This window comes from Micropterus salmoides, unplaced genomic scaffold (genome assembly GCF_014851395.1).
Source record: "Micropterus salmoides isolate LMB-PRFRI ecotype aquatic unplaced genomic scaffold, ASM1485139v1 Ms_hic_scaffold_17, whole genome shotgun sequence".
In the NCBI taxonomy this organism is placed as follows: Eukaryota; Metazoa; Chordata; class Actinopteri; order Centrarchiformes; family Centrarchidae; genus Micropterus; species Micropterus salmoides.
The window spans coordinates 15,096,673-15,123,115 of NW_024040817.1; the positions used below are offsets into that span (position 1 = coordinate 15,096,673).

The 26,443-nt window shown below is 40.4% G+C and overlaps 1 protein-coding gene and 1 long non-coding RNA gene across 4 annotated transcripts in view; both read left to right on the forward strand.

Annotated features, from left to right (window-relative positions):
• LOC119907921 overlaps nt 1-16,319 on the forward strand; it is a 32,080-nt gene extending 15,761 nt beyond the window's left edge. For 2 of the 3 annotated variants that reach the window (XR_005445153.1, XR_005445155.1), the window contains exons 3-4: nt 1,382-1,461; nt 14,951-15,205. This is a non-coding gene — a long non-coding RNA (uncharacterized LOC119907921). Of the gene's footprint in view, nt 1-1,381; nt 1,462-14,950; nt 15,206-15,745 lie in introns of those variants that run through there. The other variant, XR_005445154.1, reaches the window with a different exon arrangement.
• Nucleotides 16,320-21,252: 4,933 nt separating this feature from the next.
• Nucleotides 21,253-26,419, forward strand: si:ch211-288g17.3 (chromosomal protein D1). The gene is made up of 2 exons (XM_038725172.1): nt 21,253-21,411; nt 22,745-26,419. Exon 2 carries the CDS (start codon nt 22,783-22,785, stop codon nt 24,292-24,294), a length of 1,512 nt encoding a protein of 503 aa, XP_038581100.1. The 5' UTR covers nt 21,253-21,411; nt 22,745-22,782; the 3' UTR covers nt 24,295-26,419.
• The last annotated feature ends 24 nt before the right edge of the window (nt 26,420-26,443 follow it).

Here is a 26,443-nt window from a genome sequence, read left to right on the forward strand (position 1 = left end):
CCTGTTTGCCTTTTCAATCGCATGCTGTCCAATAAGGGAGAAAAATCCCCTAAAAATGTCTTTTAAAAAACTTTACAACTTTTTGCCAAACATCCTTGCGTTTTTTCTGTCGGATCCCTCTGCGTTGGTACCCCGGAATCAATGAGGAGGCTGTGTTGTAGTTTCTTTCAAATGAAACTCACAGAGGAGTAAATAGTGCGTTTGTTAGGGACTCTTTTCAGCTGCAGAATGTGCTAGTGAGGATTTACGCCACCATGACATGGGGGTCACTCAAAATAAACTATAGTGGTCATGTTCATGGTAATTAAGGAACATGTCACCCACTGTGGCTCATTGATTTATTTTTAAGATCTAGGACACAGAAGGAGAAAATATATCAAGCTTTAGCTACAACTGAAATATTTTATTCTTTAAGGCTCGATGTTTAGTTCAGTTATCCAAGTAGATAATGCCGTCTTCAGTAAGCCATGACAGGCTGACCAACCTTTCTGACGGCCCCAACTGCCACTCCAAATTTTTGGTTCGTGGCATCAAGTTGCCATGACACCAGACTGTTTTTCCTGCCCTCTGACCTCCTTTCAGGACATGCTGTGCTCAGTCAGACTGCATCTCCAGCAGCAGCTTTAGTTCAAAGTGAGGGGGGAGGAAGAGGCAAGGGGGAGAGGCTGTGTTTCCTCTTGGTAATATTAGATAAGATGCACCACAGGCAATACCCGCTCTCCTTAAGTGAATGCAGGCAGGAACATGCAGACCCATATACGTACGCATGTGGGAATTGTTGAGCGCACACCGACACAAAAGCCGCACATATCCGTCTGTTGTCTTTCATTGTGTTGCCATGTCATAATTATTGCATTTGTTTGGTTCACTGCTGTTTAATTTATGTCGGATGTATTTTTCTAGCATTATTAATGCATTATTCATCACCGTTGACTTTAACTGTCTCCGGCGCTGTACATGTATTTTTGTACCACCCTTTCATTCATGCTTAGTTGATGCCGCAGTATTCATTCTCACAATTATCTTACCACTTTGTTAATCCATTTCATACTCTGCACACAAGGTTTGATGCTTCCTCTGTCATAAATGCATGCGTTTCTATTCAGTTCTTTGTGCTGCCGAGTGCTTCATCTCTAATCAGGGATTGGTCCATTATGATATAATTATCTTGTAGTATTCTTTAATGATTGAGCCCAGGATGTGTTTGCTGAAAATGTCACTACCAGACTACGTGGCCTGTATAAGCCCAAAAAAGGTTGGGTCTGGGTGGCTAACTTTATTTGTTTACTTATCCCAACTTCATGGCTAAAAGTGTTTATTGATGTTCCCCTTCCTATCCTGTGGTATGCTAAAAATCTGCATGGTACTCTGCTGATTTCAGGAATGCCGTGGTCAACCATAGAAGCTCCCCAGTGAGAAGAGAGCCATGGGAAAAACCTCAAACTTGATCCCGGTTGTGAGGTAAATGCTTTGGCAACATCTGTTTCTTCCCGTTTACACCAACAAAGACTCTTTGAATTTGACTGAAATGAAAGAGAGAGCAAACAGCTTGAGACACCAGAGCTAGCGATGGAGAACGTCAGCTCCAGGTGTACAGAGAGACATTTTCATGTCTCTTAGCTTCGTTTTCTTCTCTGACAGTCTCTTTCTGTCTCCTCCTGTCCCTGTTATTTTTACTCTCATCATAAAAACACCCATTTGTTCTTAATGAAAATGCGTATTGAAGCGAAAATTTCATATATATACTATAAACAGACTACTTCCCAACTGTTAGCTCTCATACAATAAACCCTGTTGAAGGAAGACTAAATTGGAGAGCTATTATGAATGTTAATTAACATAATTGCACATGGGATCTCACATAACTACTTGCATGATTATGCTCTCTCTTTTTCTTTGTCTGTGACAAACATACACTCAACCAAGAAAAAATATTAGAGTAGATTAGGCAACCAAAGCTGCCTCCTATCATTTGTCACCCACAGAGTCCAACCAGCTAAGAGAAAACCAATTCAAAATGGCCCATATTATTTAAAATAATTAAATATTAAGTTCATGGTTTTGAACTATATTGTCAGAGCCTCCTGCTTTTTATGGTCATGAATAGTACAGAGGTTCTTATGGAATAAGAACATTAAATTATGAGTGTACATTTTATTAAGCGGTGCGAACACGCACACTCAAATAAAAACACGCTTTCTCCTCTGCTACTGACAGGAAACTAGTCGACCCAATAGCCACTGACAACAGTGCTCTAGCAACCATTGGGCATCGTGCCAAGCCACTGAGGTTGCCTGGTAGTGTGTTCCCATGGTAACATTTTCTGCCTTTGTAAATAAGGTACAACGAGGGTAATAAAGGGGGGTTTGATAGAAATTGCACTACAGAATCTCATTCTGTCTTGAGAGAGCTAATAATTTATGGTTTGTGAGTAGTGGATGCTTATCCTGGCCCTGCACCAAGCTGCCATCCGACTTAAGACATGCATGATCATCGATGGGGATCTCAGGTCTGAGTCCGGCATACAGATCCAGTTTTGAGGGGGACAGGGGGTCTCTAAATGACTTCCTTCTTATAAATAGAATTTACAAAGTAATAATTCCATTCTATGCTGTTGGCTGTAGTGAAGCTGAATTTTGAAGCGTTCATTCATTATTTGTACATTTATCTATTTGTTTGACTATCCATATATTAGTTTTTTCTCATCACTTAGTGACTCACGATAGTTTAGATAAAGTATATTATAGTTTGTTTTACGTTTTGTTGGATTTTTTTTTAATTCAGTTAATTATCAAATTATTATTATCTAAACAGTGTGTGCCCTTCTGTAAAATCAAATGGACCATCAGCGGTCCTGGGCCCTGAGTTTGAGAACCGCTGTCTGAGACCTGCATTCCTGTCGAGCTGGCACTTGCCAGACGTAACAGTTTATTTGCTGTCACTGGGCAGATTTTGCTCCTCCGTGCCCCCACATTGTTTGGGTGGTGCCATAGTCTCTGTGCGTCACTTCTCAAAGACGATGAGTGGTGGAGAGTCATCTGAAATCTTTTAGCTTTCACAGCAACGTTTTTTTGTATTTTTTTTGTAAGGAAAAGGTTTTCACTTTAATTGACAGAAATGTGTTGCAAGGCAGATGACATCTCCAGATAGTCATTCAGTGATCAGTTTTGTTTTTGGTTACGCTTCTCTTGTCAAATACCATGAGGTCTTTCCTCTCTGATTTTAATATACAATTTTGAAGGTTGAAGACCAGAATGCTCATTATTTTAACCTGTCACCACTTCCCACAATCTTGAAATTGATTGTGTCGAAAATAAAAGTCCTAAAAGTCATGCAATATGGCCATACATTTTAAATTTATTTTAGGTGAAAATAAGCAGCAAGATTTCAGAATTTCACTTTTTTACTTTTAATTTCACAATCAGTTCTTTCCCAAACTGATCATCTGTATTATTTCTTTTGAATTGCTAATTTAAAAACTATATATTGAAACAATATTCTATTCATATGCATCAACGAAATTAACTAAATTCTTTCTTGAATATGTTTATTATCAATTACCATCAGTTCAGTAGATGAATTCTTCTTATCAAACCTGAACATTTGTAAAGATTTTCTAGTCGTCTTAATGGATAATCCTCGGCTGCCAGATTTCATACAAAACCCAAAACTTATGCAATGGATATTCCCTCAAAATAAGAGTTTAATTATTTTAGCAGTAATGACTGACAAACAATATGTTATTGCTCAGTATTGTCTCAGCTGTTGTTAGGCAAGATTAACACATGATGATCATGTGCGTGATAATCCATACACCCAGAGTGTTATTGGATGTGATAACAACAATTTAGATGATATTAACAAACTGAATTGCCACAAAATTAAATTTGAGAGGTTTACATAAACACTGTTACAAGCATGATGTAAAAACTGGCTGTAATGACCTTTTTTGGGGGAAAGTAGCCACTTAATTTACTAACAATTTTTGGCTGACTTCATAACGATTCTTATATTTAGTTCTGCTCAGCATCAATTTTTTTCAGTTTTCTGTTGCAACAGTAACTCTTCTTCTCATGGCCATCTTGGTATTTGCCAGTTTGTTCAATGGCGTTATTTTGTTGCGCCTGTGCTAAATTTTTATGTTGTCATGTTTGGCTGAAATAATGTCAGTGTATAAATATCCTTTGGATTATTGTAATGAACATTTATATTTTGTTTTTTAGGCATTCCTAGATATATACTTTGGCTCAACATGATTAATTTGTTTTTGCCCTCTCAAGAGGCTGAACTGTAATCCCCACAAAGCTTCACCTGACCCGACACCAGCAGAGGCCAGGGTGGTGGCTTATACACCACACTGGCCTCCAGTGGAGGGGCTTCCCACCAGACTCATATTGGCACACAAACTCACCCAGGCAGATTGGCAAAGAGCTGGCATTGGCACAACCATGCCGCATTCATGCGTGATCCGACTGCGAATGAGACGGTGAGAGAGGTTTAAAAAGGGGAGGAGCAGAATCAAGGGGATCAGGGGGGGAGATTTAGTGGGTATGAACAGAGAGATTGTCTGAGAAAAAGAAAAAGAAAAAAGTTGTAAAAGATTTTGAGGCCTGAAATGTTTGGTGATGAAGGACAAATAAGAGGCACGTCGAGAGGCGGGAGGACGGCCAAAGAAAGAAAATGAAGGGTAGGCGGAGGGTGGGCTTTTAGCATGGCAGAGGGCAGTGGAGAGAGGCGAGGTGAATGGGTTTGCATTTGGAAGCTGGCCAATAAAAAAAACAATCTATGTCTCCATTAAGGATATGGTGCTGCCGTAGCTTTTGAAGTTAACACTTCAAAAGCTCCTTTTTCATTTGATGATGGTTAAATGTTACAAATTGAGACTGATTACAAATTGTTTTTATCCCCATAGTGTAATTAAACAAGACCCAACATAGCCATTCATCATCTTATAGACTGTGCTATGCAACACATATGATTATGCAGTTATAGTCCTGGCAGGAGTGAGCTGCTTTTTTGAGGAGTCACGAACAAACCACCTTTGTGTTTGCAGCTTTGTCACTGAGGCCCCAATTGTCCAAGACTTCAAGGTTGTAATTTTGGTGCATTGACCAAGCTGAAGAGGAGGCCGAGCAACTCAGCTGCACAGCAGCTGTCAAGTAATCAATGAGTCCTTGAGGCGCACAGGAGGAGTGTCAAAACACCGCCATTGACTGCTAACAACAGCCAATTTGCTGCTTTTGCAGGAGATCACCTCAGCTAGATGTCGAATGTGTGGGTGCGCCCCATTATTTATGGAGTATGAGAGAGACTTGCTAGTGCTGTTACTCCAAATTGTCATCCAATTACTCAGCCATTAGATCCTATTTGTTACACTGAAAACTGCTCTATAATGCACCAATTCCTGCATTACCCTGAATGTTCCATATTAAAATTCAGTGTAAATCAGCTCATAATGTTTTAATGTGTCGAGATGTCTGACACCATTCCTGAGATTCTGATGTGGGGAAAAGTAAATAAAGACACTGGCAAAACATTAACTGGATGTAGATAAAATAATACAGTTATCTGTATTTACAGTTTAAATTGCGGAAATCGAGTCACTCACATTCATTCATTCTTCCATTAATTCATGTACTCACTCATATTTGACCTATCTATGGCTGAAAGAACTGTAAAAAGTATCACTAACTGGTCTCTCTAGGGTGCTTCACATGTGTAACACCATTTGCCCTTGTTAATACGAGACTCGATGGCAGTGACGTGCTGCTCACTACTGCCACTATTCTGTTAGTTAACACTTGATGATAATCCACCTCGAAGGTCACTTTTGCCTTTTTAAGTGCACATCACTCTCCGAAGAATATTTTAACCTTTGTGTGATTGTCACAAAAAGGGTTTAGGATTAAAGGTTAAAACGATTTTAGTCCAGTACACGTCTTTTTGTCAAATTCAGTGAATCTCTCCTCACGGTTCGCTAGCTGTCGGTTCTGTGTGTGCGCTGAAAAAAAAGTCTTGTACACAGCCCTGGCACTGTAAATGGGAAACAAAGTGGCTCGCACCCCACCACACAACAGTATTCCAGCCGTGATTTGTCTGTCAGATAACATATACAGTATTAATGTCTTTCTAGTTGACTGAGATATGCTGTTGTTGTGATGTTATAATATATATGCTATAATAGCAGGAGAGTTTTGAGTATTACTGTCTGGAGCTGGTGTGCGTCTCATCCTCTCTGCACATTAGCTTCACAGCAGCAACTTTAGCGCCAGTTTGCTAACCCACAACTTAGCTAACGTTGGTTGTGTTACTTGCTGTATCGTCGTTTGCTTTATATCGTGGTATTTGTCAGGTTGTTGGATTTCTCCAGAATTGTTTACCCCACCTTTAAGGTCTCAGAATGCTCCAAAGGAACCACGGGCCTGTTTCACAAAATCGATGTGCAAGCACACATATCACAAGCAGTGACAGCGTCATATTTCTGAAATGATCACAAATTATTGTTGTTTGCAATTTACAGATACATTTGTCCAAGTCCACCAGGGCTCTCATACGCTCATACATGAGTTACAAGTGTTGTGTTTGTTTTGATTAGTAATAATAGAGCACACTTTCTGTCAATCTCTCCTCGAAGCCATTTATGTGCTGTGCTCAGGTATACATAGTTAAAGAGTGAATAAAAAAGCTTGAGAGAGACATTCAAACCCTTTCACCACTCTGCACACCTGGCTACATGCTCGTGATTGTTGGATTGTTTGTGTCGGAAAATTACAAACATTTTAGATGTACCTTCCCCCGATGCCGCTGTTGGAAAGGGTGTTTCACACAATTAGACAATCACTTCATTAGAAGCATTGGCAAGGGAAGGCAAGTTTATTTTTATAGCACCTTTAAACAACAAAGAGATTGTGCTTTACACAAGGCATAAAAAGGCATAAAGATAAAAAAGAAACACAATATGGACAGATACATATAAATATGAGAGAATAGGTAAAAAAGTAGCAGAATTTGAATAAAACACTAAATTGTGACATTAAAAAAACAGTGCAGTGAGTGATATGAATTAATTGTCCCAGTGGAAAACAAAAAATCCTAGTTTTAAAAGAACTGAGAGTTCAGGCGGACCTCAAATTTTGAAGGAGTTTATTTAAAGAGGTGGTATTATGCTCATTTTCATGTTCATAATCTTATCTAGGCGTTGTACCAGAACAGGTTTACATTGTTTAATTTTCAAAAAAACACCATATTTTTTTGTCATACATTGCTGCAGCTCCTCTTTTCACCCTGTGTTGAAGGCTTCATTTTAGCTGTGGAGTGATACATCTGGTCTCTAAATGATCTTTGTTGGGAGATGCACGTGTGCAGTTCCTAGTTAAGGATTACTAGCCAATCAGAAGCAGAGAAGGGCAGGTCAGAAGCCGGCAAACACGGCTGCAATTCAGCTATATATGTTGCCAACCAGCTTGGCAACATAGACTGGAGCAAGAGTTTCAGAGTGGTGAGTTATTAATCTGTAACAAATGGATCTTTCATCCATAAAGTTTTAACTGAGCTCTGTCTTTACATCACAGTAACAACTTTATGTCCATTGACTGCCTGGAGGGTCGCTAGTGTTTGGAAGGGAGAGGAGAGGTGTGTGCTACAGCTCAGTGTTTTTCCACCGGCGTTTTTGAGGGCGTGTCGGAGTAGCCACTTGGAGAGCGTTATATGAGGCGCATTTAGCTTTCATCCCTGTGACGACATAGGGAAGCGGCTGGAATACAAACAAGCTGTTTTCAAGCAGTTCAGACCAGAGTTTTCTGTGGGAGATGGGAACTCCCTTTGGTCTGGACTTTGGACTTTTTCACTTGCAAACCTATTACATGCACCAAAAAGGTATATAACTCAATAAAGGAGAGGCAAAAAGCCAAAAAGCATAATACCACCTCTTTAATGCGGCATTCAGACCAAACGTGAATTTAATCAACGCAACGCTCTCCTCGCGGGGGTTTTATCACTGGACAACTGCTGAGTGTTCACACACAACACAAATAAACACAACTCGCCATTGCTACAACTGTATGAACCCAAAGTAAACATTTTGCTGTGATTAAATAGCAATAAACGGATCAAGCTGATGCTGAAATAACTACAATGTGATGCAGATTTGTTAAACATATGAATCCATGCTTTGTCAGGTCTGTCAGCAAGACAGCAGGACAACAACTTCTAAAATGTTTGTTTTCTGAAGGGAGTTCGGATCGATCAGGGCTATGCTATTCTAACTTGGTCACAGTAAAGTATGATAGCTGGAATAAAGTTAGATACATATGTTTTCTGAACCCACCAGGTAGTTAAACCTCTTTGCTTTTTTTTCTCCCAGCAATGTCCAGTTTTGTCTGGTTTTTATATACATATGAAGTAGTGCAAAACAACGCTAACAACACTGGAACCGGATGTGCACGGAATCTAGCTGCTGAGAAGCTTGAGTGAAGATAAATCAATGTTGTAATCCCAAAAACTTAAGTAAAAAGCTAATTTAATAAAAGCACTCCGAGCTCCTCCCGCGAGCAAACGGCATAGTTGTCAGAGCAGAATCCAATCCTACTATCCTTTTTGTCCAAAAGCTGCAGCGCTGCTCCCTGCTCCTCTCTCCCAAGTTTAGCAGCTCTTCGCCGGCCAGCAGATTTTCAATCGCCTGCTCTGCCTGGCCCTCTCCACACAACGCTCTGAAGCCGTCAGTGACATACGGACAATCTCAAGGTTGATAGGCTATCGAGACTCAGCTCATGTAACTTTCGCTTGAGTTGAAAATATTCAACTGACACGAATTCATTCGTGTTGCCTTTGCGTCGCCGGCACCGCCCGACAGGAAATCACGGCTGCAGGCGTCTTTGCATTGACTTTGTATGTAAACTCAACACCCCGAACGCTCTCGTCGCTTTTGGTCAGAAAGCACCATAGGAGATTTACATCGTGGCACCTTAATTAAGGCTATGTTCACACTGCAGGCCTTAATGTTCAATTCCGAGTTTTTTCCCCAAATCCGATTTTTGACAGTGTATACTGTCCGCGGCCTGAAAGTGACCCGCATGCACAGAAGAATAACACGACGTCACACGCAGCACGCTGTAGCAGGCTACAGAAGTAAACAAGGAGCAACATACATCTGGTTAGCTCGCGGGAGACTACTGTTTTTCATTGTACTCACGGGTCACATTTCTCCCGAATTATGACAAGTGTTCACAACTTTCTGTTCTTTTCTTTACGGTTTCTGGCGCTGGGCAACTGCCCCGTGTAAGAAAGGGAATCTGTGAGCAGATGATAGCAAGGTAGAGGAGGAAGAGAGCCACATGTTTAATTATGGCTTTTTGAGGAGCTTTTTCGTTCAGCGCAACTGTGATAACAGCTGCTCTAGAGTGACGTCAAAGTCGCATCAAATGCGCATTTAAAAAAATCCGACCTGTATCGGATTTGGACCACATATGGAAGTGGCCCAATTCAGAACTGGAAAAGATCAAGTTCCATGTGAATTGGCCTGTTCACATCGTCATAAAAAGATCAGATCTGAGTCACATATGGGCATAAAAATCGGATTTGGGTCACTTTGGCCTGCAGTCTGAACGTAGCCGAAATGAGCCGTGAGGACTATAATAACTATAATTACCTCCGCCAAGGTGGCCATGTTTTCGGTGCCGCTCATCAGTATTTAATTATTCAAACTTAACTTAATGTTTTTATCTGATAGGCTACTTTAGCACTTTCAAAATAAGTTTAAGCAAGCATAGACATATGATGTTATAAATTACAGAGCTGAACTGTTTTGATAATCAATCGCTTTTGTAATTTGTCAAGCACACGTGCTGTTCCAATTCTCCAGTTTGATGGTCTGCTAATTTTCTTTGTCTTATATGATAGCAAAGTAAATAGGTTTTGGTTTTGGAGCGAAAACAACAGATTTATTGATCATGAGAAAGAAACTTTAGTTGCAGCCTTAAATAATTAAATCTTAAGCATATTTATGGTCAGACATCTTATGTTAATATACTACAATAAGTAAAGAATCCACACAACAAAGAGAGCTGGAGATGTGATATATAATATCAGGTTTCTTAAGACATCATGACTGATACTGGAATCTAACTACTGGTTCAGTGAAATGAAAACAGAAGAGGAGTATTCGTCTTTAACCTCAGAATGACAATGAAGTGTGCTCCATAGTGCTGAATCGAATCTTTGAGGATAAGGAAGAATCCACCAGCTCCACTTGCAGAAGTAGGTCAGGCAGACGCCCACAGTAAGCAACTACAGGTTAAGTGCTTGTCTTTGTATTCAGACACAGCGAAGATCAGCCTTGGCCTCTGGATAGGGGTGGGAGGGGGGGTCTGTGTACTGCGTCTACCCACAAGAGGGAGACAAATCCCCAAAAATGCATTGAGGGCAGTTAGTTAGCCATTACTCCTCTTAATTCCAACAGTGTCACATTATTAAACTTTAATCATGTAGCCACAGACCAAAATATAATGCTTGTGTTCATCTGAAGCACAACTTTTTCACAAAAATATGAGATTATGAATGAAACGAGACAGAGACGGATGACAGACAAAAACAGACAGAAGTAAAAGAAAAGTCTGCATGGAACAAGAACAGACCCCAGCGTTAACCCGGCTCCAGTGCTCTGCAGTGTGAGGTAGTTGGTTGTATGGTTTCGCATAATAAACAGCCATGGAGATAACTGTACAACCTTCTAGCTTTCCCTGCGGTGTCACCCAGACTTCATGCGAGTGCCATCACCCTTAATGGCCCTTGGATTGGTAAGTACGAAGACTGATCTGACAAAGGTGTAAAATTGACTGACTTTTAATTGTATTCATATATTTTAACAGTTTTACCGCTACCAGTAATGTTAAACATGACAAACGAAATGAAAATGATGCCAAATAGTTTTTAGAGTTAAATTAAACAAATTAGTTAATTAATTTTATTTACATGTAACAGAGTATATTCTTTATAGTTTAATACATTTGAATATTATTTTTAGCTCTTACTTTTTATGGACTGTTTTATTAAAGGTCTGGTGGATATTTCTTTTTGCATTGATTGACAAAAGAGATGTACGGACAGTCACTACTGTAGAGATCAAATCCATTATCAATTCTGGAATAATCTAACATTTCTCTTTCAACAAATTCAAATTCTAGCCCATAATTATAATTACATGAAAACAAGCTACAAAACAGTTTCTGCACTGACTTTAAATCTAAAACATCTGAAATACTAATCAGGTTTTGCTGTTGAGGTCCATCTAATCCACACATCAATATACCCACCTTGCTCTGCAGTGCTCTTTGATTTGTTATTTGGTGCAGTCCAATGGGGTATGGAGCCAACTATCAATAGCTGTTTGTTTCGGTGCGTTCTTAGCATGCCATGCACAAAAACACAGAACATCTCTTCAGACGACATTACGCCGGAATGTGATCGGTAACATTAAAACCAGGAAAACAGAAGGAAGGAAAACCTTTTGAGGGCTCATATTTTAAATACTTTTATTGTCGGTCAGGGGTTAATTTGTTTGTATTGTATATAAAGCTTGGATCCACCCCCCATGATTTCAACAGTTAGAAAATATACAATTTAAACTGCTGTATGTTACGGCCTTGGCTTTCTATCGACCTCTTAATAGCTTAATTAAACTCTACACAAATATAGTTTTAGTTTAATTTTGTGTGCATTCATTCAGTCATAGACATAAAAATCCCTGAAGTAAACTATCTGTACACGCTGGCTGCTCTCTGTAGTCATGGTAGATAATGACAGTGTGTTCAGACGTTAGTATCAGTGTGTCCTGAAGCACAGGGCTGCATGTGAACTTGCCTCCACCTCCTTTTCCTCCTTCTACCCCCCCCCCCCCCCCCAAGCTCCCCACCACCCACACCCCACCCCCTCTGTCCCCCAGTGTGTCTGGCTAGTGGCTCAGACACTCAGTATCCGCATTGCGTTGCAGTGCTCCAGCGAGGAGGGGGAAAAAAGAGCATATATCAGCAATCTCTGCCGAGCACTGCTCTTTTCTGTACGCACACAAAGAAACGACTCCCGGCATGTTCCAACTCAAGAGGAAATAAAACCGTCACAATAGAGCCGTCTGCCAACTGCTATTTTATAAAACGTGGCCAGTTCCTGCGTGTGTTTTACATCTAATACTGCCATTTCATACATAATTTAGTTTTTTCCTATAAAAAGCTCTATTTTCTCCTAAATTACTCTTAGGTTTATTTTAATATATTCTGTTTCATCACTTAACACTGTCGTGAAATTTTATTTAATTTAATGTGTCTTTTATTTATTGAAATTGTCCACAACTAATTTTAAATTCTCACACACATAAAAGATGCAAAAGTTCAGCTATGTGGTTTCACAATTTCTGATGGCTTACTTATTGCTCACCATATATATAGTGGATTTTTGGGAATCTGTGCAACAAAGGCGGATAGATTGACGTGATGAATTGTGCAGATAGGAGACTGTTAATGTTAATGAAATGTGGAAGAAGAGCAGCAGTGTTGTGGTCAGAACGGCTGCGAGGTTAATCACCTTTGGGCTTGCTGTGGCTTTGATCCTCATGCTGTGTAAAATCCACAGCCTCCGTCTGTGAGCTCCCTCCACCGCCTCTCCCACTCTGTTCCCTCCCTTCCTTACACACGCACACACACACACACTCCCTCTCACACAGATGCATGTGTGCGCAGCGGTGCACAAGGACATGCACGCACGCACCTCACACACATGCACCTCCCTCCCGAACACGTTGACTCTCTCTCCTCCAGATGCACGAGTGTAGCGGCAGCGCAAGTTCAAACGCACAGACGCACAAACAAACACACAGTAACAGACAACCATTTAGAGACACAGCTTCGCATGAGTGTAGACTGCAAGATGGGCAAGACGGGACGTCACGCCTGGAAAAAATGTAAGGGGTTAGAGATAGGGGGAGAGGGGGAGAGACTAGGAGGGAAGGATGAAAATGAGGGGCAGGGCTGAGACAGAGCAAGGGGAGGCGGGGACAGAGTGATAGAGAGTGTTCAGGCAAGAGAAGAAGAACGAACGATAGCTGGAGATACTGCATGCTTGCATAAGTGTCTAAATGTGTATGTGTGTGTGTGTGTGTGTGTGTGTGTGTGTGTGTGTGTGTGTGTGATGTATGTAGGTGACACAGATTTATGAAAGGAGAGGGTCATAGATGGAGGCGGTATTGGTGGTTGTTGGGGGTTGGGGGAAGTGGGGGTGTTGGTACAGCACCAGATAATGGAATCAATGCAATCTGTGTGTGTTTTACTGTGTTTGTGTTTGCGTGTATGTGTGTGTGTGTGTGTGTGTGTGTGTGCAGCGTACCTGCCTCATAGACATTGCCTGCTCGGACTCTAATCGCCTGGAGAATTAGTGATGTGACTTGGCAGAGGGAAACAGGCACAAAACAGAGCCAGGGACAGCGCCTGAGAGAGGGATAGAAGAAGAGGAGAGACAAAAAGAGGAGAGCGAGATGATGGAGGGGTAGCGAGAGGGGAATAGCTTTTCTGTTCGCCGCTGCGTACAGTGCTCAGAGAGAAGGAAGGCTGTGAAGATGGGGCAGGATAGGTTTTATCAAGAGTAATTTTCTTTACCACCGGATTAATTGTTGCTTTTTTTTCCGCTCAAGGGGAAAACGGATCAATAACTCATCAAAAGAGTGCGTTGTGTTTTACTGTATGTGTTTATGTGTGTGCGCCCATCTGTTTTATGTACATGCACTTGTTGTATGCATGTGTGGACGGACATGAGTACAAATGTGAGTGTGTGTGTCTTAGGAATACCAGGCAAAGGCAAATGGGGAGTTCAGACTGACTTAAATGGGCCGGCTAGCACATCGAGACAAGCAGTCCGACTGACAACGTCCGCCCGCCATCTTCCCTTCATTTGTGTCCACCTTCATGTGCGTTCTTTTTGACATAGGTACATTTTTGTTGTACATGAGAATATTTGACTTCATCCTCCCTGTAGCTTCTGGTTTTCATCCTCCGGTCTTTGTGTCTCGTGCGTTTGAGAGCAGCAGAGGAGAAAACTGGGACAGAGGGAAATATCTCAAAGCACAGAGACAAAGAGAAAATAGAGAGAGAGGCAGTCTAATGTCTCACACTGGCAGCAAAAGGCTCCATGTTCTGTGCACCTTTGTAGAGTCGCGTGTTCGTCTGCGTGTGTGTGTGTGTGCGCGCGTGAACCTGGCCACAGACAGATTTTGTAAGTTTGGGAACGTGTTCTGGATTGTTGGCAGCCGGTGAAGCTGTCGTCTGCACAGACTTAACGTGATGCAAATGGAGCTTTTCAGCTGTGTGCCAGTTGTTTGTACCCTGGCTCTTATTCTTCATGTGGCGTCTGCGGTGCTTGTATGACATATATTTTGTCTGGGGAAGAGTAAATCAGTGTTGCCTCCCTCGAGGCTGAGCATCTTTGTCATGGGGGAGCGATTGCATAATCCTGTGAGATCACAAGGCCTGTAGGAAATATAAGATGACAGTGTTGTCTGCGGCTCCAGGCACAGCTGTCTGTGGATGTTTCATGCATGTGCATAAGCAAAGAGTCGAGTGTGTGTGTGTCTATGAACTGTATGACCGCTCTGTCTGGCTCATACAGGCCGTGCGGCTATAGGTCCATCCCATATGCAAAACCAGATTTATACATTACATTTTAAGGGTTTTCCTCTGCATGTGTGCGTCTGTCTTCAAATGCTTTGTCTGTCTGTCTGCCAGCAGGGGGCATTTTCTTTGAATGTCTTACTGCACAGACCTGCACTGAAAAACAGGCGCTGGCTATGTCAGGAGGAAAAGAGAGTAAAAGGGCCCTGAAAAGGAAGCGAACAGATAAATAACGCTTGTATGTTGCTTGTACACTTGTATGTTGAACAATGTGCTCTAACTAGATCTTTCTCTTTCTGCAGGATGTGGTCCGGTCCATTTTGCGCAGACGTCTCAAGACGAAATATTTCATGTCGGACAGCATCGTCACTGATAAAAAAACGGTAACCATCCAATGTGACGTATAAACTGTCTGTCACTTTAGAGTCTCTTTTTGTGATAAGATACGATGCTACATATCTATAAATAGTTAAAATTGTATTTATATGCAGGTTTAATGTCAAAAGTAAATCTCACTGAGCTTAAATAACAGCATTAAAAAACATACGTCACAGAAATATATTTTGTCATGTGAAAATTTCATGGCTCATTTAAGACTTGTTGGATTTTACCTGTGGACGAGGTCGGCTGAACAGTTGACGACCGCCTTTTTCAGACCAGACGCGTCTGTCGGCGTGCTTCATTGTCCCTGAGACCCTTAACCTGTGATGATATAAAAGTTCACAGGTGAGGTCCTTGGGAACAAAGTTGCATGCAGCTGCATCTGTCTTTAAACTGAGAGAAAACGTCTCACAATGCCAGACGACAAGCTGTGCACTTTTTTCAATCATGAGACTATCACAAATGTCAGAAACGTATCACAGATCAGAGTAAATCTGCAGAGCACTTGTAGAAAAATATTTTTTTTTGACTGCATGAACTCATCTGGAGAGAATTCCCCAAAACTGCCCATGGGAAGCCAAGAAGAGACAACGTGGTTCTTTGGAGGGGGCAGTACCTTTCGGCCGGCTTTGTGCACTGAACACTCACATGGTTCAATAAAAAGACAGCCAAGGTTCGTGACCCCGATGTATGACTCACACAAGATTTTTTTTAAGTCTGTTCACAGACGCTGAAAATTACAACACTGCAGACCTGAAGTCAGGAGACGAGGAACACGTTGATAGTTACATTTATAAAAAGACAGCAAAGTGTCATCACTTTAAAGGTTTTTCATTTGTACAGACGTTGAAGCTCCTCACAGCAACTCAAAATTGTTATTGTTAGACAGAAATATGTTGGTGAGAAAGGATGTGCATTTTGTTATAGGGCTGCAACGAACAATACTTTTCATTATAATTTTCTCAATCGATTAATCATTTGGTCCCTAAAATGTCAGGAAATAGTGAAGGATCCTTCTTGAGTCTAAAGATGGTTCCGTCATTGAAGTTTACTTTCATAAGACAAAGAAAAGCATCAAATCATCACAACTGAGGAAATGTTTGGGAAAAAACCCTAAACTAATGATTGATTATATAGTTGTCAATTAATTTTCTCTATATCATTTAATTAATTAATCGACATGTAGTTGAAGCTCCACATTCTTATAATTTTTTTGGATGAATGATTTGCACCTTGTTCTGTTTTTTATTAACTGGAATTATGCCAATAAAATCCAAGCAATGGTGAAAACGTGTTGCTTTTGTTAATACTGACAAAGATATTTAAAAAACATCATCAGCTGTTTCCTTTTACCGGCCTTGCTCGTATCTTGTGGTTCGTAAGCACAGTAAAATACATTTTTGCTCTCCCAGTCAGGAATTTAATGTGACATGAACATTTCAGATCAACTTCGTCCGCATGTGATATCAAAAGCACAAATTGAACTTCTTGTCACATTTTTCTGACTGCTCAACAAAGCGCCAGCTCTTGGCAGTTTTCAGGTGAATAAATGAAAGTGACGTGGCCCTCTTTCAGGCTCTCGCCCCTGACGCTCGGTCAGGGTGGCCCAGTGTTCCCTGGCTCTCAGCCCCACCATGTGTTTGTGCATCCCAGGACAGTTGAAATTGATTGTGCAAGAGACAGACCGAGACACATTAGTACCCAGCTCGCTCCTACCGCTGAAAAACACATTAACTGGCTGCATTGGGAGCCCTGTCTAGTAACCATGGCAAAGCACACAGGGAGGGGGGAGGGGGGTGGGTTGAGACGGGGCAGCGGGTTCAGCGCGCAGTCTCGCAGCCTTTCCTCCGGCCACGTCTGTCATTTTCTCCCAGCATCTCTGTCCTTTTTTAAAAAACTGACAGCTTCTCTGTCTGTCTCTCCCCTCCTCACACACATGTAAACAGAATTTGCATATTTCTTTCTCTTCTCTTGCATTCTTCTTCTTATTGAGGCTGACCTCATCAATCTGCCCTTACCTCATACTCCACCCCCTTATCCAACTACCCTGTGCAACATAATCTATGCCTCTCTCTGATTTGCCTTTTTTCCCCCCATGTCTTTTCTTCCATTGTCACCATGGTTCCCCTCTGTGGAGAGGCACAGTAAAGACAAAATGGAACTAAAACAATGTGAAAATGTGGAATAAACTGATACAGATGGGCTCATGTTTTCCCACAATCATAATATCATTTTATCATTTTAATATTCGTAGTTTTTCATGCTTCATTTTGTGCATGGTAAAGTATATACAGTACAGAGCCTATTCTAGTTGGAATAAGTAAAATCACTCTTTTATACTGCATCTGTTGTACTTCTACTGCTGTGACATTTTCCCTGTGTTGGATCCATAAAGTTTATCTTATCTTATAAATATGTCGCACCCTCTCAGGTTTATGTTTAGTGAGTACTTTGATATTCTTTTCAAGGACATTTTCAACTTTGTGCTACATCGGCTGAACACGTTTTAATAAATGTGTAGGTGGAAAGTAACCGCTGTGTGTGCTTTTACTCTGGTACTGTGCTTAAGTACGAGTATTTCTATGTTAGAAGTTCACTCATAGGCTATTTCAATCTAATACTTTTTAACTTAAAGCTCAGCTATGTAACTTTTGCTGAACCACAGCCACTGTGGCCTCTAGTGGTAAATACAGGATAATGGTAAATGGTAAAAGCAAAGTGTAACAGTTACGCAATAAAGTAAAATCAGTCAACTGACCAAGTAATGTCAGTTACACAGTAATTAAAGTTCATAATAACGTTAATAATATTAGCCACCACGAGCCACCAGTCAAAACAGACCCAGTAAGCCTGTAGCAGCATAATCCTGGAGTGTATCGACCAGGGGGGCATTTTATTTACAAGGGGAAGAATGTGTCATCAAAAGTTACATCGTCCTGCTTCAAACCAAATATATTAAAGCTGTTCAGTATGTCACTTTCATCACCTTCTCTCATAGTCGTTCAAAAAAAAATGCCTCTTTGAACTCAAAAATACGTATCTGATATTGTTGTTGTTTATTGTGTCATGCATATGGCCTACATGTGCTCAGTCCACATGGTTGTGAAAGACACCAGAAATACAATTGCTGTAGTGAAAAAGTGGTGCAAAGAACTTCTGTACCCTGTCCCAAGCTCTTCACTGAAAATCTGCCATGAAGACGATTTCCTTCCTCGAACACAACTTTCTTCCAACTAGAAGAACTGACAAAGCCTTTTCTCTTCAATAAAACACATGAAGTGTTTATACTGAATGTAGCAGTGCACACAGAGATTAAATCCTTCATCACATGAGGTTCTACATTATACTGTATTTCTTTTTTGTGAGAATATGTTAATAATTTAGATTTGTTCCAAAAATTAAAAGAGCTTTCCTTAAACAAGTATTAATATTATTGTTAAGAATTCTTATTTTTAGTACTTGAGTACTACTTAGTTCTTTGAGCAGTATTTAGAGTGTATGGGTGTTTATCAGGTTGTTACAGAGTCAAATCAGTGTACTTCTAGAGTTTTGTTACTTTCCACCATCACTGTTAATGTTACACATCATATGTTGCCCATCTGTGCCCTTTCCCTAATGATATACGGTGCAATGATTAATTACACCTAACAAATTAGTCTGTAAGTGGCGGTTCTGAGTTACTGTCCCATGTCACAGTGCTTAGTTTAGATGGCAAGGCAAACCACTGTACTTTAAACATAAAATTACTATGCTAAAATGTCAGGCAGGTAAGAAAAATGCTGTAAAGTAAGAATGCTTTCAAAAATAGACATGTTAATAGATTAAATTTATCAATTAACAAAATACAAAGTGAGTGAACAGAAGAGAAATCTGAATCAAATCAATATTCAGTGTGACCAGCCTTTGCCCTCAAAACAGCATCAATCCTTCACTTGTACAAAGTGAGGGGGTTTGTGGGCATATCTCAGATGTATGATAATTATTATAATTATACCAAACAGGTGCTGATCATAAATTCAATGTGTAGCTTGAAACAAAATCATTAACTAAAACAGAAACAGCTGTGTAGGGAGAATGAAACTGGGTGAGGAACAGTCAAACTCAAGGTGAGGTTGCTGAAGACAGTTTACTGTCAAAAGTCATACACCAGAAGGTAGTTATACTGCTTCAGCAAGGTGTCTCCCAGGCAGACAGGGGTTTTAAGATGTGATGTCCAAGCTCTTCTGAAGAAGCACAAACAGGCAAAGTTGAGGACCGTAGACAAGGTGGTCAGCCAAAGAAAGAAACTTACTGCAGCAGATAAAAAAACCACATCATGCTTAGGGTAGTTTGGGGTAAGACGCCCCCTAAGCTCAATGTCTATTTGCTGACACATAAAATAATATTTTATAGTTTTTTTGTATCATGGAGATGGCCATGCTTAGGGTGACATTATATAAAGTAAAATAAAAACCTACAGTTGACAAATTAATTTGAATTTAATCAAATGTATGTTTTAGCCGAAATGCATTTTAGGTAAGCCCATCCATACTAATCTAGCATTTTACTACTTTACCAAAAATTTAAAAAAATGTTTCTCTCAAAACAATTGCATAACTAGGCCTACAGCTTATTTTAAATGACTAAAAAAATGTATCAACTTATGTCACAATGGCTTTAATTAACTAACAATTAACTTCAAAAATTGTGATAAAACAGGAAATTGTTAGTTGAGTGAGACTAGAAAGTCACAAGAAATTGTGACATTTTGTAGTTTTTGTTAGAATTACACTGGGGGGCGTCTTACCCGATGTTACCCCTACTTCCACAACCGAGTCGGAAGATGTCCAGCAGTGCCATCAGCTCAGAGCTGCAGAGAACAGTGGGACCCTGGTACACCCATGTGTCCAGAGAAGTCTGGTCAGACATGGCCTTCATGAAAGACTTGGGGCCAGTGCTGAGAAGAAGTACAGGCAGATATCAATCATGCAGTACCAGTAGGGAGGCATTAGATTGGCCCGAAATGAATTCTGTGGGTTGACAACGACCCCAAAGGTACAGCAAAGGTCATTAAGAGCTGTCTTCAGCGTAAAGAAGAACAAGGAGTCCTGGAAGTGATGGCATGGCCCCCACAGAGCCCTGATCTCAACATTATAGAGAAGCAACTGAGGCTGCCTAAATCCACAGGGCTGTGTGTAGTTCTCCAAGATATTTGGGCGTACCAACCTGCCGAGGTCCTTCAAAGCCTATGTGCAAGTGTAGAGTGTCTAGAAGCATCTGTCTGGCATCAACATGCCATGATTCACAGAAAGGACTTAGAGGACCAAACAGTTGTGTTCTGGGTAAGTCGTAACACTTTGGGTAAACTTTATCATATCAGATGTGATAATAAAGACAGAGATCAACCCAAACCCTACATGGTGTCAACGTATCTCAAACACGGCGAACTAGTTTTATAGTGTGACATCTGTATGAGGTTTCAGGATACTTTTATAGAGTAAATATTGAAGACATTTGATTGTACTCACCACAAAGAAAGAAATCTGGCTGTGAAATTGTTCATTTTCTTCATAGCCTTTTTTCTTATAATGTGTGAGCATGTGAGCCAAATGAAGCATTTTCAACTGATATCAGTTATTTATCATGATCAGAGAAGTTAATAAATTTAATTTTAGTTACATTTTACTGCAGATAGTTGTGGGCTTTTCTAAGGGTGTCATCTTCTTTGATGTAGCCTACTACAGCACATGATGTTTGCATTGTATTAGGTTACGCATTGAGAGCTCTCATTCCTGCAGCAGAGATCAGGCACAGACCTGTTACCTGTTATATATGCATAAAAGGATTGTGAGCACATTTGGATGACCAACATAAGTGGTATCCTTTTAATGTTTATAGATGAGATAAGATTAATTCCTTGATACCTTGTGACTACTAATTACTGTATACACATAAATACAAACTATAACGTGTATTAAACCAAAATAGTCCCCCCAAAAAAGTGAGGACACAAGGAATTTACAAAGACAATAATTAAATACAGAAATTCCGCCTGAGGGAATGAATTGGGTGGTTTGTGTCTTGGATCTGCAGAAAGCAGTGTGACAGGATTAAAGAAGTGCCATAGCAAATGTGGGTATAAATACTGTATGTGGGCTACAGTACATGTAAGAAACCACAGTAACACCTTGGGAGTCAGCAGGGATGCTGAGGCGGAACTGAAACTCTGCGCTGCAGTTTCCTTCTGAGTCTCCTAAACATCACGGACACCCGGAAGCGGTCGCAAATTTAAACAGCCATCACAGCAACAATAAACGCGAACTTTCACTTTACGGACTGTCTGATGAGTCAGTAACATATGCAAAATTAAGCTGGAATAAATCTTACAGAGGATTTATTAAAGGTGAGTTATGCACTCTGTTGTTTGCAGTATTTTATCCGCTTCTCGCCGCTAGCTGACGTTACCATCGCCATCGATTTTGAAGCTGACTATTAACTGGAAAACAATCAGGTCCATAGTCAAAGCGATTGTTTAAGGCCCTAAATCTGACCAAATTTACTATCGTTCAGCTACATTTCAGAATGCATGGGGTTTTTACGATTTTTAAAAATAAATTGTATGTGTTTTAATGTGTTAATATGCAGCCGTAGAACCCCAGTGATTAGCGTTTGCATGCGGCGATATTAATAGTGCACATGTTATGTTAGCTTCCTGAGCACTTGACTATCCGGACACCTTCCCGCCGTTGCAAGATTGTAGTCCAGAAAATAGACATAGCCGTGCTAAACTTGCCCTTTAATAATACAAATATGTAAACACGTATTAATTGATTTCCAGATACATTTTAAATAAATATGCAGGTGTGGCTTATTCTGCAGACTATGTTGTTTATGAAGATTGTATTTGCTTTTTTAAATAAATAATATTGATAATATTTAAATAGTGATAATATTTTCTAGCATATATATATATATATATATATATATATATATATAATCTCGTGTATGCTTATAATTAATTATAATTACAAAACTTTGTTGATACAAGGGTCATGACTACTTTCTTTATGATTTGCTATCTTTGCACCTATAATATTGTATGGTATTGTGTTTTGTGAAGCACCTTGTAACTGTTTTTGAAAGGCGCTATAAAAAATTTATTTTTATCAATCAGAGGAATTAATTATATTCAGATGACGAACAAAAACAAAGATGAGACAATTTGCTCATTTAAAACTTTTTGTTTTAGCAAGGCTAACATGGTCACAAGGTATTTTTCATGTTTTAAAGACAAATGTTTCTGATTACTTATATCTATCACTGTTTTTAAGTTTAACAGACAATCTTTCTCTGGTTGTTCTATGTATCCTGGAACACAACGTGACAATCAAATGTCTTGTAATATAAAAAAATATTCAATTCTTACATTTTAGACCCTGAAATCAGATCTCTGGCAATAAAAATAACTAAAACGATTAATTGATTATTAAAGCATTGCCACTTTACTTAAAACAAACGCATCTCATTGTCACATTGCATGACTATACTATTGTTCTGTCCATGTTTGTGATTTGTTCTGCTTTACATGAAAAATAAAATCCAGAATTGTGCACCACCGAAGTCCTGCTCGATCACACTTTACACCCAATTATATAATCAATATTAAATAGTTGAATGTACATATTAAGTGATTATTAATTAAGTATTAATTGTGCTGCTGAATGTTCAATGTACAGGTGCAAACCCAAGAGCAGCCCAAGCTGACGGCAACAGTATGGAAGAAGAAACAAAGACGGCTGAGTCAGAACAAGGAGATGCTGTGAAAAATGAGGGTGAGCCCAGTGTAGACAGGTCCAACAACAGTCCAACTAAAAGAGGAAGGGGGAGGCCACAAGGTTCAAAGAAGTTGAAGGTTTGTGTTACAGACGTTAACCTAATGGAGCTGGTTTCAGGCATTTCCAACGGTGGGCCCACACAACCACCGAGGGGACGAGGGCGTCCAAAACTCTCTGGCACAAAACACACAGAGCAGCAAGGACCAGGAGATGACCATGCTGATGATTCTTTGCAAACTCCTAGGGGTAAAGGGAGGCCGAAAGGGTCCAAGAAACAGGCCAGTGATGAAGGCAGTCCTGTGACAGAACATTCTCCTAAGAAAAGAGGCAGGCCAAAAAAGTCTCTCAGCAAAAGTGCCCTTGAGAAGGCTGAAGCTGAAGACTTACCGAATGGTGCCTCTGATACGCCAAAACAGGGAAGGGGTCGTCCAAAAGGATCCACGAAGCGCAAGTCAGAAAGTTTAACAAGTATTGAAGAGAATGAAGGCAGTTCTGTAACCCCTAGGAAAAGAGGTCGACCAAAAGTCTCTCTCAACTATAGACCCAGACTGGAGAGAGAGGTGAGCAATGATGGGGAGGCAGAAGCTGATGGAAGCCTAAACTTACTGAAAAGGGGGAGGCGTCAACTCAGGAAGGTGGAGGTGTATAACACTGGGGAGTCGACGCAGGATACATCGAATGGCATCTCAAAGACGCCTCAGAGAGGGAGGGGTAGGCCAAGAAAAAATATTGAACAGAAGGGCGGAGATCAGCAAGAAATGGTCACAGATGGCTCCCAGCCAGCTAAGAGGGGAAGAGGCCGACCTAAAGGCTCTTTAAACAAGAAGGGGCACGGTAAGGTAGGCCGGCCCCGGAGAGTACATGTCCCGCCCGCAAAAGGGAAGCGCGGTCGACCAAGAAAGCAACCAGCTAAAAGGGGAAGGCCCAGGAAGTACCCTCTGCCGTCACCCGAGGAGTTGAAAAAGCCAAAAGTATGGAAGCCTTTGGGAAGGCCGAGGAAATACCCACGTGTTGATTCTCCAGAGGGAGCTCCACCAGCCCCTCGCCGAAGCCGCGGTCGACCCCGCAAGTCAGAGTCCAAGAAAGGCGCTCACTTACGAAAGAGTTTGCCTTCCACTCAGTCATCACCACACAACCCCAGTGACGGCCCCCCAAGAAAAAGGGGCCGTCCCCCAAGTACTGCAAAAAGTGAAGAGGACACCCCGCGGAAAAGGGGCCGCCCTAAAGGTTCAGTCAACAAAAACAAAGCCAGAAGTGAAACACAGATCGACAGCGCACTCCCTAACCATTCAAAGAATGATTCGTCTGCTGTCGCGGTGGAACCTTACGGAGAGCTAGGAGATGGAGAGGTGGAGCACGAAACAGAGACGATGCCCATCGAGCGTGGAGGCGATGCTGAAGAAACGCTCATCGATGAGGATGCAAGCTTCGAAGTTAGTAACCAGGCTTGATGAATGATCCCAGCCTGACCAAAAGTTGCTGTAGTAGTTGACGTTTAAGACATTGAATACAAACAAGTCAATGAAAACACGTTTTTAACATTTTGTCAGTCATAGGCTAGATTTACAGCAGCTCTTGTGTTTTCCTGACTAACTTGTTCATGTTTTATTGTGCTTGAGTTTTTACAAATGCATTATTTCTGTCATCAGAGTAACAAGTAGTACTAATAATCTTTTACTAGGACTGGCATGTAGAGTTTTTTTTATTATAGACTGATTGTTCCAATTTTCATTTAGCTTTCAGATGTAGTGTTTGTCAGTTTAACTGTAAAACATTTTCTGGGGAATAACTTAGATGGGGAATAAAAAAGTCCAAACGAATGTTGGGGGAGATGACATCGCAGCCAAGCTAGCCTCTGTCCCACTAGCTTCTGTAACTAATTTGAAACTTTTATTCAGCATTTCTTTCATTGGTCTTTCTAAAAAAAATGTGGAAATGTGTTCATGGGATTTACTGTCCATATTATAGGACAATCTGACACACGTAGACAGAGCGATACGGGCCTCAATCACATTCTTTGAAAATCTGTTTTTGCCAACTGATATCCAAACACACACATCCTGTTATGATGCTGCTCTGCTAGCCAAGACCCATTAGCTTACGGTCAAGTAGGGTTTTATATAATGGGCGGGGTTAGCTAGTTGCCGCAAAATCCTCATTTGACAGGATATATTTCTATTTAAGTTTAAAATGAGTCAAAATAAAAACTAATTTATATGTTTAACAGGAAGAGAGGGAAGAGCAATTATAATTTAAAGGGAATAAAAGTTTTTATTTTTTTTTTATTACATTTTTTCCTCCCCTTGACATAAGTTCAATGTTTACCTGTCTGTCCGGCCGTCAACTTTACCCTCAGAGCTGTTATTGCGTCGGTTTTTGGGCCATAGCAGGCAGCTGTTTTCAGTTTAAAAAAAACAAAACAATAAAAACCTACTGTACAATACCTGCCCAGCACACGACAGCAGGCTAACACAGTTAGAGACTAGCTGTTGAACATAGTGGAGCATTTAGCAGCTAAAGAGCCAGATACTTTCCTCAGGAGTTGGTAGAGACCAAAAGCAGAACTATAAGAGAGTGAACATTCATGAGAAACCAGAAACACGATTCCAAATGGATGAAAATGATGCTCCGTAACTCCTGAATGTGTAAATGAGCAGTTTTTTGATGATTATGTTGTGTTCACAACTTGTTTCTGCTGCCCTCAAGTGGCCAAAAAAAGTTATTCCTACTTTAAGCCACGATTGTCTATGGCTTGTGAGAAATTGTTGAAGGCTGCGTAAAACAGAAATACCGAATCAATGATATTAGAACCACAGGCATAGGCATCTGTTAGGTTTAAATATGTCTAAATAATGTCATGTTTGTCAGTACTATTTCATATTGGTTTTGCCTTAATTGCCAAAGCTTTGAATGTACCATCAGTTACCGTTCCTTAGATCAATGTCTTGCACAGATCAGCCTCTCAATTTGTTAGTGCATTCTTCGACAGGATGAAAAGCTCTGTATCAAATGCCTTCCCGCCGCTCAGTCGCCCTGAAGATTTCTTCCTCCACGTGTTCCATTTACTTTTTTAGTTTCAGCTATTTGTTGAGTTGCACTTATTTCACTCTTTTCTCTAAATGTTTACGTGTAGCTGTGAAGCCTTTTGATTTAAAAAAATGTTATGACTTGGGACTGTCATGAGATTAGATTCAAGTGATTGGATTGATTTCACAAACATTCATTTACTTGTTTTTGAGCACCTTGTGTAAAAAAAACAAAAAAAGAAAGGAAAAAAAAAAGCGTGACATGACTTGTACATCATTATTACTGATATTAACACCTTTTATGGTTGGGTCAAACAAATGAAGTTTCTAAATGCCAAATGATGCTTCTGTGTGTCAAGTTATATGTAAAAAGAATGTGAGATGAGGATGGAAATGGTTTTAAAACATTTTAAAAGTCACAGTGAAATTCGATCTGGCTTTGTGAAGTCGAATCATTTTAAGTGGACATATTTGAATTTTGTGTGTTTTGAATAAGAAGTCAATTTGTGAGATTATGTTCTTGAAATAAAATGTTGATCTTGCCATTTTATTTTGCACAGTGTGGTTTGATGTT

Excerpts from the sequence above, each read along its gene's own strand:
- si:ch211-288g17.3 (XM_038725172.1), top strand. The coding sequence starts at position 22,783 with ATGGAAGAAGAAACAAAGACGGCTGAGTCAGAACAAGGAGATGCTGTG.